This window comes from Mobula hypostoma, chromosome 4, assembly GCF_963921235.1.
Source record: "Mobula hypostoma chromosome 4, sMobHyp1.1, whole genome shotgun sequence".
NCBI lineage: Eukaryota > Metazoa > Chordata > Chondrichthyes > Myliobatiformes > Myliobatidae > Mobula > Mobula hypostoma.
This window is the reverse complement of record NC_086100.1, coordinates 152,576,275-152,590,841: the sequence shown is the minus strand read 5'-3', so window position 1 is coordinate 152,590,841 and position 14,567 is coordinate 152,576,275. Positions and strand designations below refer to the sequence as shown.

At 39.7% G+C, this 14,567-nt stretch overlaps 1 protein-coding gene across 1 annotated transcript in view; it reads right to left on the bottom strand.

Annotated features, from left to right (window-relative positions):
* Positions 1–2,828: 2,828 nt before the first annotated feature.
* LOC134344952 (rod cGMP-specific 3',5'-cyclic phosphodiesterase subunit beta-like) overlaps positions 2,829–14,567 on the bottom strand; it is an 82,609-nt gene continuing 70,870 nt past the window's right edge. The window contains exons 19-22 of the mRNA XM_063045086.1: positions 10,710–10,784; positions 7,942–8,025; positions 4,742–4,898; positions 2,829–3,140 (exon numbers count right to left, since the gene is read on the bottom strand). Coding sequence (XP_062901156.1) covers positions 3,073–3,140; positions 4,742–4,898; positions 7,942–8,025; positions 10,710–10,784 — 384 coding nt within the window. The 3' untranslated portion in view covers positions 2,829–3,072. The remainder of the gene's footprint in view (positions 3,141–4,741; positions 4,899–7,941; positions 8,026–10,709; positions 10,785–14,567) is intronic.

Below are 14,567 nucleotides of genomic sequence, written 5' to 3'. Positions count from 1 at the left end.
GCATTTTATAACATGACCTTCCTATTATATCTATAGTACATAATGAATAAAGTGTTGCCAAGTGATAGTGGCCTTTTCAAACCATGAAGATTAATGTGTAGTGTGTATGTTTTAATCTGAGAGCATTTGGAGGCCAGAAGAAACTAATGCTGGAAAGACAGGAGCGGAACCGGATCAAACTGCTTTCACTGTGTTATATATAAAGTTTTGATTCATGCACTTTATTTATATACAGCTAAACTGCATCCATAATGCAGTAAATGAATAAGAATTATGAATATATAGAAATAATATTCAATAGCTAAATACATAAAAATGAAATCTAAATTGACCTTGAAATGCATTAATGAAATGATAGGTGATTTAGGAAACTGCTGAGTATTTCTATTGGGTAAGAAGATTTATCAACCAATGAATTACTGATCTGCACACATTGGTGTGTATTATTATACAATGGAGTCAGTAATCCTTGTAAGTGTGGAATTAACTGCTGTAATACCTAATGCAGAGTGCTGTTAAATATTATTAACAAGGTTTCTTTTTAAATGTGTCAGGGATAAACACGTAAAATGTATGCAATTTATGTATTGTCAATGTTTGTAATGACAAACTAACATGAAGAATAATATGATATTTAAGAAACACACAGATTTTTGCTCACAAATAGTTTCCCCAAGTTCAAACAAGAATGTATTCCTCCCAAGTCAGCTTCGTGTTCTTCTCTCAAATACACAAACATTCTAGCACTGGAATTTTGTTTTTGTATGCAATTAACCATTGTTTGTCATAAAGTTTGTTATTAATTTTAGTAAGTTGAAAGTTATGCTGCTTGTTCAGCTGTTGATCTTCGTGAAGGAAAATGTGATAATTCCTGTGTATAAGTAGTATCAATACCAGATTGGCACCAGTCATATAAATGGCTTTTGAACATTGCAGTTTTACAGTTTTAAGAATACAGTTTATTCTCCATTTAGGGAAATTCACTAGATTCCTGTGCCTTTTTTTCTATGGAATTTAAGACGATGTTGGGCAGAGTACCATAAACTTAAGATTGTCTGCCTGATGCCACAGTTCTTCATTCTGAGAAATAGTTCTCTCTGTTTTGCTTTGTCATCTGTATACTTTCAGTAGGTGACATAATCTAAGGACATGGTATTAGGCTCTACATGAATGTTATGAACTGATTATTTATCACCATTATTACACTCAATCCTCCACTACTGCTTTTCTGTGAATTTTCATCAAAACATGTCCACTTTCAAAACTCTTGCTTATAATGAGCTATTTATAATAAATATACAACAGGGTTCCATTTAACAGCCAATTGCAGTTGATGGAAGCATGACTAAGCATTGACAGATTTTAAAGTATTCTGTAAGATAATCTTAATTAAATCTAGTTTGTATCATTTATAAATGAAAACATCATTGCAAATGTACAACACAAAACAAATGTCACAAATGGTTAAATATACAATGTATTCAATACACAATTAATTAAATGTACTCAGGCAGTTGAAGTACCAAGTATTTTCTTCATCCCTTATAAATAACACTTTGAGGAGCATTTACCTTGTGGTCTTCATTTCATAGAATCATTGAGCAACTAAATGGAACATTATTGCATGAGATCTGATGTATGCTTTGTTATGGTTAAAAGAAGATGAGTCCTAAGTATGCTGATGTGAAAATATATATGCAATATCTTGGTTGTCCATAAATTATGCAACAATTTAAGGTTTCTGTTAAACTTTAGTATTAGAGAAACAGTTTATTCTAACTAGCTCTGAAGAGTGATTACACAATACAAATTCACAGTAGTTACTTTATATCTCTGAAGCTTCTGAAATTAGGAATTAAGTATTCTGCATTAAAAATATATGGACATTTTTACAATGCATAGTTATGTAAAAATATAGTAATATATCAGAATGGAAGCACTGCCCTAATGCATAATCTCATAATCTCATAGGTCTATACCTGATCCATCTAATTATAACTTTGCCTATTCCAGCATTTAAGTGTTCTGTGGAATTTAAAACAACCTTTATATATTTAAATATATAAATAATTTGCAAAATCTAAAGAGTTTGAACAGGTCAATTTCCATTTAAAATTAACGTTATTTTTCTTTCTGATAGAAATTCAGAAAAAAAATCTAAACAATGGAAAAGTAACATTTGCAATTTATTGCAAGGGAAAAAAATTGAAAATTAAAATAAAATTATATGGGTAAAGAGGCCCAAAATGTAGAAAAGCTCAACACCTGTTTCCAAAGTGCTCACAGTGGTTAAAATTCAATATGTCTTCTAAATTTTCAGTTAGGTCAAAGATTTCAAGTTGCATCCTGAATAATTAGAAACTGCTTGCTTTAAAGTACCGAGTACCCAAAGGAGGAAAGGAGTAACAAAACAATATTGTAATCAAGTTGATCAGATTGCATTGTTATTACAATGTATGAACCAACACTGTTATATCCAGCCTTATAGATTAGTATTTGCATAATGTCCTCTCAAAAGTAATGACATAATTTTGATTACATGCTGCAAAAAGCGGGTTCAGCTGTTTAAAACCCACATGTTTTACTCACGAACATTAACGTTAAGTAAGTTGTTTAAAAATGATGTGATTGGAAGGAGCTCTTCCTGGAGGCAGCACTTACTCTGGATGGCAGAGCAAATAGGGCAGTATCACATTGACTTCCTACTCAATATTAATTCTCACTGCCATCAAAGAAACAGAATATTGTTTAGAACACAGCTGATAGCCGATTTCTGTACCCACATGTACCATCACCATGAACTTGGGAGATCTCCAACATTTACTGGTTTCAAAATTTATTAATATGTACATAAGAACGAAAGCGCCACACATAAGAGAATAACCATTGTAATGAATCCCTTTAACACAGGATGGTCTTATCTTACGTGGTCATTCCTTGACACACTTCTAGGTTCCAAGCATGATTCAATAGATGAAAAGACAGCATTCTCTTGATTTCCTGCTGTACTGTTTGTGCAGTTTCTTGTCATTGTGAATATCAGAGGGTGAGGCAGCCAAGGAACCATAAGGGTTACAACACACAACAAGTTTTGGATTGAGCCTTCTCTGCTGCTGCAGCATCAGCAGCAGCAGCAGCAGCTGAAAGGGGAAATGATAGAGAAAGAAGAAAATGAATGAGGGAATGCAATATGTTTGAAAAACTTCTATTTTCTGCTTTAAGGAACTAAACAAGTTGGGTGGTTATTTTGGAAAAAAAAAGTACACGCGATGTTTCGGGCTGAAACATCGACTTTAGTTTTTTCCATAGATGCTGCCTGGCCTGCTGAGTTCCTCCAGCATTTTGTGTGTGTTGCTTGGATTTCCAGCATCTGCAGAGTTTCTCTTATAGGTGGTTATTTTATCCCAGTGCTCTCTATGTCACCATGCCTTCAGAGTCTCTGTTCCTTAGCTCCTACTTCCTGGTCTCCTACATGCTCATTACTCTCTTTTTTAAAAATTTTCTTTATGTTCTTCTGTATTGAGAATTTATTGATTATAGAAAGCTGCATTTTAATAGATTATTTATTTTGTCATTTCAAGATGTCTTACTGTCAATTTAATCAATATTTTAAATTACTATTCCAGTGTTGTCTTTTTTTTTTAAACAGAGTGTAACTGCAGAATGCAGACTGCAGTTGAACAGGTGAACAGTTCCGAACAGTTTGTAAAAACTGCTCTGATGAGTGACGGATTTGCTTCTTATCAAAATTCGTCAGGGATGTGTAGTGGACCTCTGCTTTGAACTGTGGGTTCAGTTTTCAGCATTCATAGTGGCTAAATTTAAGCATGTGGGAACTGTGGTTGGGGATTCCAGGTATTTGGTACCAGCTCTGCATTGTCCATTGAAGCCAAAGTATATTCACCAACATTTTCAAATAAAGATGATAATCACTTAGAGGTAGTCACTGCTCTGTAAATGGGCCATTTCCTTCCTCAAGGGAAGGAAGAAATAGAAGACCATTACATTCATGGCACTGAGTTGGTGGATATTTTGAACTTCTGGACCTGCTGGCTTAAAAAACATACTGTCAGTGGATTATAGGTTCTAGAACTGCAGGAAACCATGTTGGACAGTTCTCTGAACTAAAAGAGATTTGGATTCATCATTGATAGACAAGGAAAGATCTCACTATTAGGTATTAACTTTCATAACTGGATTGCATGTACACTGAAAAGGAAAACATTTTAAGACTAGGTCAAGAGAAGAGAACTGAGACTCACCTCAAAGAAGCAGGGGTAAAATTAACAAAGAAGGCCACTTTTGGCAGTACCATTTTAATTAAATCTCACATTAAAAGAAATTCACTTCAGAGTGGATCTGAATTTTAATTACTCTAGACCTCAGTCAAGAAACCCGCTGTTGGTATCATTACATTATTGAAATATATTGCGTATCAAATATAATCATCCAATTATTGTCACTTTATGGAAAGCAAATGAGCAGAAACCTTGAGTACTTTCATTTAGTAATGTGTGTGTGTGTGTGTGTGTATATATATATATATAAGAGAGAGACACACACACACACAAAAAAAAACTTTGTTTTGGTTACCCTGGACTTGGTTTGAATACTAGAGAAGGTCAAGAACAATGAATCACCCAGATTCCCCAGTAAACCTCATCCTTAAAAAAATGTTAAGCTCTTGAAGTGATTACCAGTCTCTGATTTTTCAGAAGAAAAAAATAAAAATTGTTCTAACCTTTCTTTGCTTCTAACTCTTCTGCTTTCTTTTGTCTTGCTTCCTCCAAAGCTTTAACTTTCATCTCATGTTCTTCAGCGAGTACTTTCCATTCTTTTCTGTTGTTGAGCAGACCATTGAGCATTGGTGTGATAGCCTCATGAAAGCGAGAGAATTCCTGAAAGAGATCAAATGCAACTACCAATTAGGGCTGGTACTTGGGCAGCAACAAACCTAAATTTGAGCCTCAAGTTTATCAAGTCTCATTATTTTCAGAACCTGAAATATCGGCATAAGATCTCCCCATATGCACTTCCAAAGTTAATCCAGTGACCATAATTCTAAAAAAATTACTGTGCTTACTCTATTAGATTTTAGGAGTAAAGTTAATAGCTTCCTTTGTTTTGAAAGCAAATAAATCTCATTTTATTTTGTAATGATACAAATTATTTTCTGGATTAGCAATGACATTGCGGCGATGGCAAACTGGTGGAATTCTTTTAGACTGCAGATGAAATAATGGCTACCTCACAGATATAATGTGCAATAATTATACACATGTATTTCCCTCATTTTCCATTTACAGAAGGTCTGGGTGCAACCTGCAGGAGATGTTCTGACATGGTTCACTCTGCACTTGAGGGAGACACTGAAATGACCTGATCTGTCTAACAGAAGATAGGTGTCCCTGTCTTACCAGCAACAGTATCTGCAACACACACAAAATGCTGGAGGATCTCAGCAGGTCAGGTAGCATCTATGGAAATCAATAGACGTCAACATATAGGGCCAAGATCCTTTATCAGTACTGGAAAGGAGGGGGAAGATGCCAGAAAAAGAGGTGGGGCAGAGGGAGGACAAGCTAGAAGGTGATATTTGAAGCCACGTGGGTGGGGAGGAGAGATAAGAAGCTGGGAGGTGATAGGTGGAAAATGTAAAGGGCCAGAGAACAAGGAATCTGATAGGAGAAGAGAGTAGACCATGGGAGGAAGGGGCACCAGGGGGAGGTGATTGACAGGTGAGGAAAAGAGGTAAGAGGCTCAAGTGGGGAACTGAAGAAGAGGGAAGGGGAAAAAATTATCAGAAGCTGGAGGAATCAATGTTCATGCCATCAGGTCGAAGCCTACCTAGATGGATTATGAAGTGTTCCTCCAATCTGAGAATGGCCTATCCTGGCAAACGAGGAGGCCATGCACTGATATTTCAGAATAGGAATGGGGATAGGAAAATGTCCGGCCACCGGGAAATCCTGCTTTTTGCAGATGAGCAGAGGTGTTCGAAAAAGCAGTTCCCCAATCTATGTCAGGTCTCACCAATGTAGAGGAAGCTGCATTGGGAGCACTGAATACAATATATGACCCAACAGATTCAGAGGAAGGACAGGCTCACCTGGAAGGACGGCTTGAGGCCCTGAATGTAGGTGAGGGAGAAGTGAATGGACAGGTGTAGTACTTCTGCCACTGACAGGGATAAGTGCCAGGTGGGAGATTAGTGGGGCGGGATGAATGGACAAGGGAATCACAGAGGAATTGACCATTGTGGAAAGCAGAGAGTGGGGAGGCAGAGGTAAAGATGTGTTTGGTGGTAGGATTCCATTGAAGATGGCAGAAGTTGCGGAGAATAATGTGGAGCTCAGTGGTGCAGGAGCTAGTGAAATCAATGGGCCAAATGGACAGACAGGTATGAGTCAATTTACGGACAAGGTGGAAGTCGAAGTCAAGGATGATAAGATCGATTAGCCGAGAATGGGTGCTTGAAGCTGCACCAATGCAGTAATTAATAAAATGCAGAAAGAGTATTACTAGGGAAAGCTTGAAACATAGACTTTTTCATCTAGCCTGCGAAAAGGCAGGCATAGCTGGGGCCTAGGTGGGTGCTAGTACTGCATGTGAGAACCAGTTCTACTGGATAGAGAGGGGTGGTGGTGAAGGGAAATTGGTCGGGAATGTTGAGAAGGAGCCCAGAGCTTTAAGGCGTTCAAGATGGGGAAAAGAAGTAAATTGGGACTGGACATTCATAGTGAAAATGAGGCGATCAGGTCCAGGGAATTATATGTTGTTGAGATCAAGAGCATGTGAAGTGTCATGCATGTAGTTGGAGAGACTGAAACAAAAGGGATATAATGGAGGCATTTGGACGCAAGTTCAGTGGTGCAGGAGCTAGTGAAACCAATGGGCCAAATGGACAGACAGGTTTGTGGATTTTGGGTAGGAGATAGAAACAGCAATGTGTGGGACAAGGTAACTATAAGGTTGGTGGCAGTGGAATGAAGATCTCCAGAGTTGATGAGTTTGGTGATGGTGGGGGAGACAATGGCCTGATGATCCCAAATGGGGTCCTTTTCAAGAGGTAAGTAAGAGGAAGTGACTGAGAACTGCCACAGAGACCACTGCCTCTGTGATTCCTTTGTTCATTTGTCCCTCCCCACTAATCTCCCGCCTGGCACTGTCCTTGGCAAGCAGCCAAAGTGGTACACCTATCTGTTCAAACCCTCCCTCACCTCCATTCATCTACTGTATTTAGTGCTCCCAATGCAGCCTACTCTGCATTATTGAGACCTGACGTAGTTTAGGAACTGCTTTGTTGAGCACTTCCACTCACAAAAAGCAGGATTTCCCAGCGGCCAACCATTTTAATTCTTATCCCCATTCCCATTCTGATATTCCTGATGAAGGGTCTCTGCCTGAAACGTCAACTGTTTGTTTATTTGCATAGATTCTGCCTGACCTGCTGAGTTCCTCCAGCATTTTGTGTATGTTGCTCTGGATTTCCAACATCTTGTGTTCAAGACTAATTAACTGTTAACCCTCTAATCTTGGAATAGGCTTCAATTCTCCAGTTATGCCTGCATTTCTGTGGATGACACAAGCCGCTTTTGCATTTTGCTAACAAAAATGAATCTGGTGATAATTTTGTGGTCAGTTTTTCTGCAGCTATATTTGCAGGAAACCATTAAAGTAATGAGAATTATTCTTAACATCCAGCACGCACAAAATGCTGGTGGAATGCAGCAGGCCAGACAGGAAATGTCGACTGTGCTTCTTCCTATGGATGCTAGTCTGGCCTGCTGCGTTCCACCAGCATTTTGTGTGTGTAGCTTGAATTTCCAGCATCTGCAGATTTCCTCGTGTTTGCATTATTCTTAACATGCTCAGATGCAAACCCTCTAAGAGGTTACAAAAGAAATTATACTGACTCAAAAATCTTTTCGATGGACATACCTTGTAGACAAATGTGCACACAAAGTCGATGAAACCAACTTGGAGTTTGGGCAGTTCATCAGCTTTATTCCTGTCCATCATAGGCTAGGGATTTTAACAAACAGAACTAAAAAGTTAAAATCTGCGAGCTTTAAATACATTGTAGAGTTATATTGTTTATCTAGGAAAACATTATTGTTAAAATTGCTTGATATAAAGTCAACACTTGTGTGGCAAATGTGCTCCCATTTACAAGGACCTACAATGGGACATGAAGCCGGGATTCCTTCTTTTTAAAAAGTGTCAAGAGGTGATCTAACTGATATCTTTAAAACTATAAACAGATCATAAATGTAAAATGAAAGAAAGTCCAGAAAAAGGCCAGTATGAGAGTGTCAATAATGAATCCAATTATGAATTTAGAGGCAACATTTTTATCTAGAGAGCTATTAGTTATTGGATCCTGCTACCACTTGGAGTGTTTGACGAGAATATTATGCAGTTAGCTTGACAAACACGAGGGAGAAAGGATAACACGGCTATCGTTATAGAATGAGACAAAGACTACATCTACATGGAGTGCTGCAACGAGAAAGCAGCATCCATTGTCAAGACTGCACCATCCATGCCGTCAGCAACGAGGTAGAGGAGCCGTAGGTCCCATATCACCAGGTTTGGGAACAGCTAATACCCTTCAACCATTCAGTTTGTGAAACATGTGGCACTTCACTCACCTCAGCACTGAACTGAATCCACAGCCCATGGTCTCAATTTCAAGGACTGTCAAACTCTTGCAGTTCTATGTTCAGTATTGTTTATTTAGTTATTTTGGGGGATTTTCTTTGTACTTGCAATTAGTTGTTTGTCAGTTTTTGTATTTTTCTTTGAGTCCATTGCATTACTTTGTTCTACTGTAAGTGCTTGCAAGAAAATGAATCTCAGGGTAGTATATGACAACATATGCAAAGTTCAAAGTAAATTTATTATCGAAGTACATATATGTAATCACATACAACCCTGAGATTCACTTCCTTGCAGGCATATGCAGTAACTCTAAGAAACATAATAGAATCAATGAAAGACTGCACCCAACAGGACGAACAAACAGCCAATGTGCAAAAGACAACAAACTGTCAAAATACAAAAGGAAGTAAATAAACAAACAAACAGATAAATAAGCAATAAATATCAAAAACATGAGTTTAAGAATCATTGAAAGTGAGTCTTGTGTTGTGGAAACAGTTCAGTGATGGGGCAAGGTAAAGTTATCCCCACTGGTTCAACATCCTGTCAGTTGAGGGTAACAATTGTTCCTGAGCCTTGTAGTGTGAGTCCTGAGGCTCCTGTACGTTCTTCCTGATGGCAGCACCAAGAAGAGGACATGGCTTGGGTGGTTAGGGTCCTTGAAGATGGATGCTGATTTCTTGCAACAATGTTCCGTGTAGATGTGCTCAGTTGCAGGGAGGGCTTTACCATGATGCACTGAGCTATATCCATACCAAACTACGATGCATCTAGTCAGTATACTCTCTACTACACATTTGTAGAAAATTGTCAAAGTTTTAGATGTCATGCTGAATCTTTACGAACTTGTGAGGAAGTAGAGGTGCTGCTGTGCTTTCTTCAGAATGCACTTATATACCGAACCCAGGACAGATCATCTGAAGTGCTAACGACAAGGAATTTAAAGTTGCTGACCCTTTCCACCTCATAAGCATTGGCTCATGCACCTCTGGTTTCTTCCACCTGAAATCAATAATCAGCTCCTTGTTTTTTCTGACATTGTGTGAGAGGTTGTTGTGGCACCACTCAGCCAAATTTTCAGTCTCCCTCCTAAATGCTGATTCATCACCAGCTTTGATTCAGCCAACAACAATAGTGCCATCAGCAAATTAAGTATGGCGTTGGAGGTGTGCTTAGCCTCACAGGCATATGTATAAAGTGAGTAGAGCAGGGTGTTAAACACATAGCTTTGTGGTGCACCTGTGCTGAGGGAGACCAAGGAGGAGATGTTGTTGCCAATCCAAATTGACTGAGGTCTGGAGGTGAAAAAAATCAAGGATCCAATTGCACAAGGTGGTACTGAGGCCAACGTCTTGTAGTTTACTGGTAAGTTTTGAGGGCATGATAAAGTTGAACTGTAGTCAATAAGGAATATCCTGATGTATGTATCTTTGCTGTCCAGATGTTCCAGGGTTGAGTGAAGAACCAATGAAATAACACCTGCAAGGCATTTCTTAGACAGGAGTTGATAGGTTTCATCACCGACCTCTCAAAGCATTTTATCACAGTGGATGTAACTGTTACTGGACAATAGTCATTGAGGCAGATTACCATGTTCTTTTCAGGCACTGATATAATTGAACCCTGCTTGAAATAGGTGGCTATCTCAGACTGCTAAAGTGAGAGGGTAAAGATGTTGGTGATCACTCCAGCCAGTTGATCAGCATAGGTCTTTAGTACTCAACCAATTACCCCATCTGGGCTGGATGCTTTCCATGGGTTCACCCTCCTCTCACTTCAGCCTCAGAGACTGAAATCACAGGGTTATTAGGGGCTGTGGGGGTTCATGAAGGTTCCTCGATTTTTTGATGGTCAAAACGAGCATAGAAGGTATTCAGCTCATTGTACTTTGATAATAAATTGATTTTGAACTTTGAAGAGGATCAGCGCCTGCTTTTGTGGAGGACGAGCACTGGCACAGAGGTATGGGGATAAATAATATTTCCTAACGTTGTAAATTTTTACTTTAAGCTGATATAAAGTATTGTATATTGTTCCATACTCACAATAGGATTTTGCTGCAATACAGTCCGTTCCAAGTCTCCCTGTTCCCAGAATTCAGCTGCTACTAAGAGAGCCACCTATATAACACAGCACAAATGCATCTGCTCAGTTCAGCTCAATATCCTTTACATTATTACCACAATAATTCAGTTTAGCACTATTTCTACTTGTTTTAATTTTCTGCTCCAGTCAGAGCCCAGAATGAATATAACCAGATGCTTTGATTGGGGCTATCAAGAGTAACATTAATCCCACTCTCATTCAGTGAGAGCCACCAGCAGGCAATCAAGAGTGGCTTATTGTTTGTTATCTCCATTGTCTATTTCAGCACAACAGAAACCACCTGCATGTTACGTGAGGCTTAAGCCGGCTCTTCTGTGCAAATGCAATCAAACCCATTGATGGAGCACTATAGAGCATGGAAACCTGAAATAGAAACATAGAAAATAGGTGCAGGAGTAGGCCATTCAGCCCTTTGAGCCTGCACTGCCATTTATTATCATCATGGCTGATCCTCCAACTCAGAACCCCGCCCCAGCCTTCCCTCCATACCCCCTGACCCCCGTAGCCACAAGGGCCATATCTAACTCCCTCTTAAATATAGCCAATGAACTGGCTTCAACTGTTTCCTGTGGCAGAGAATTCCACAGATTCACCACTCTTTGTGTGAAGAAGTTTTTCCTAATCTCGGTCCTAAAAGGCTTCCCCTCTATCCTCAAACTGTGGCCCCTCGTTCTGGACTTCCCCAACATCGGGAACATTCTTCCTGCATCTAGCCTGTCCAATCCCTTTAGGATCTTATACGTTTCAATCAGATCCCCCCTCAATCTTCTAAATTCCAATGAGTACAAGCCCAGTTCATCCAGTCTTTCTTCATATGAAAGTCCTGCCATCCCAGGAATCAATCTGGTGAACCTTCTTTGTACTCCCTCTACGGCAAGGATGTCTTTCCTCAGATTAGGGGACCAAAACTGCACACAATACTCCAGGTGTGGTCTCACCAAGGCCTTGTACAACTTGGAGATGCTGCATTTAATTCCCTCATCCAAGTCATTAATATATATTGTAAACAACTGGGGTCCCAGCACTGAGGCTTGCGGTACCCCTCTAGTCACCGCCTGCCATTCTGAAAAGGTCCCGTTTATTCCCACTCTTTGCTTCCTGTCTGCTAACCAATTCTCCACCCACACCAATACCTTACCCCCAATACTGTGTGCTTTAAGTTTGCACACTAATCTCCTGTGTGGGACCTTGTCAAAAGCCTTTTGAAAATCCAAATATACCACATCCACTGGTTCTCCCCTATCCACTCTACCAGTTACATCCTCAAAAAATTCTATGAGATTCGTCAGACATGATTTTCCTTTCACAAATCCATGCTGACTTTGTCCGATCATTTCACCGCTTTCCAAATGTGCTGTTATCACATCCTTGATAACTGACTCCAGCAGTTTCCCCACCACCGACGTTAGGCTAACCGGTCTATAATTTCCCGGTTTCTCTCTCCCTCCTTTTTTAAAAAGTGGAGTTACATTAGCCACCCTCCAATCCTCAGGAACTAGTCCAGAATCTAACGAGTTTTGAAAAATTATCACTAATGCATCTACTATTTCTTGGGCTACTTCCTTAAGCACTCTAGGATGCAGACCATCTGGCCCTGGGGATTTATCTGCCTTCAATCCCTTCAATTTACCTAATACCACTTCCCTACTAACATGTATTTTGCTCAGTTCCTCCATCCCACTGGACCCTCTGTCCCCTACTATTTCTGGAAGATTATTTATGTCCTCCTTAGTGAAGACAGAACCAAAGTAATTATTCAATTGGTCTGCCATATCCTTGCTCCCCATAATCAAATCAAATAAAACCTGGAAAAACTCAGCAGGTCAACAGCATCTGTCAAAAGAGAAATAAAATTATTGTTTCAGAACCTGAAAAGCAAGAAAACAAATACATTTTTAAATTACAAAGAGGAGAGACAGGGATAGCTAGAGCAAGGGGAACCCAGGAAATTGACCCAAATGCCCTGGCCACTATTGGTTCTCTGTACAACAATCCTAAAATGGACTAATCTGTTGTTTGTGAGAGTTGCTATGCATTAATATTGTCTTATTGCCTTGTTGACTTCAGCAATGACAAAATACAAACCTGAGACTTTACAAGCCACAACTTCTGGCCCTTGCCATCAGTTTGAATGAGATAATTTTTCAGTCCAATTAACTCCCCATCCAACCATAATTAGCAGAAGTCAACATGCACTCTCGTCTCTTACAGACCATTATTCAATCAGCAATCAGCTCCATTTTCCATCATGGCTGATTCATTATCCCTCTCAACCCTATTCTCCAACCTGCTCTCCTTGACCTTTGATACCCTAACTAATCAAGAACATATCAACTGCTGCTTTAAATAAATTCAATGACTTGGCCTCCACTGCTGTCCGTGGCAACAAATTCCACAGATTCACTACCCTCTGGCTAAAGAAATTCCTCCTCAACTCTGTTCTAAATGGATGTACCTCGATTCTGAGGCTGTACCCTCAGGTCCTAGACTCACCCACAATGGGAAATATCCTCTCCATGTCCACTCTATCTAGGCCTTTCAATATTTGATAAGTCTTAATGAGATCCCCTCATTCTTCTAAATTCCAGCGAGTCCAGGACCCAAGCCACGAAACCTTGAGTCGTTCTCGTGAACCTCCTCTGGACCCTCTCCAATGCCAGCACGTCGTTTCAAAACTGCTCACAATATTCCAAATGCAGTCTGACTAGTGCCTTATAAAGCTTCAGCATTACATCTTTGCTCTTATATTCTAGTCCTCTCGAAATGACTGCTAAAATTACATTTGCCTTCCTTATCACTGACTCAACCTACAAGTTAATCTTTAAGGGATCCTGCATGAGGACTCGCAATACCTCTGATTTCTGAATTATCTCCCTGTTTAGGAAAGTCTACACCTTTATTCCTTCTACGAAAGTGCATGACCATATACTTCCCTACACTATATTCCATCTGCCACTTTTTTGCCCAGTCTCCTGATCTCTTTAAGTCCTCCTGCAAACTCCCTACTCCAATACTACATGCCACTCCACCTATCTTTGTATCATCCACAAACAGAGCTATCAATTCCGTCAAACAACCAATGATATATAACTTCAAAAGAAACGGTCCCAGCAGAGACCCTTGCAACACATCACTGGTCACCGGCAGCCAACTAAAAAAGGCCAGATGTTGGAGTGTGTGAAGGAAGAGAAGTGGGTGCAGTTACTATTACCAGAGAGAAGGTGATCAAAAAGCTGAAAGACCTAAAGGTACATAAGACACCCAGACCAGAGGAACTGCACTCTAGGGTTCTGAAAGAGGTAGCATTAGAGATTGTGGTGGCATTAGAAATGATCTTTCAAAAATCATTGGACTCTGGCATGGTGCCAGAGGACTGGAAATTGCAAATGTCACTCCACTCTTTAAGAAAGGAGAAAGGCAGCAGAAAGGAAATTATAGACTAGTTAGCCTGTCCTCAATGGTTGGGAAGATGTTAGAGTCAATTGTTAAGGATGAGGTGATGGTGTACTTGGTGACACAGGACAAGATAGGAAAAAGTCAGCATGGTTTCCTTCAGGGAAAATCCTGCCTGACGAATCTGTTGGAATTCTTTGAGGAGATTACGAGTAGGATAGATAAAGGGGATGCAGTGGACGTTTTATATTTGGACTTTCAGAAGGCCTTTGACAAGGTGTCACACATGAGGCTGCTTACCAAGTTAACAACCAAGGTATTACAAAAAAGTTACTAACATGGTTAGAGCACTGGCTGATTAGTAGGAGGCAGCAAGTGGGAATAAAAGGATCCTTTTCTGGTTG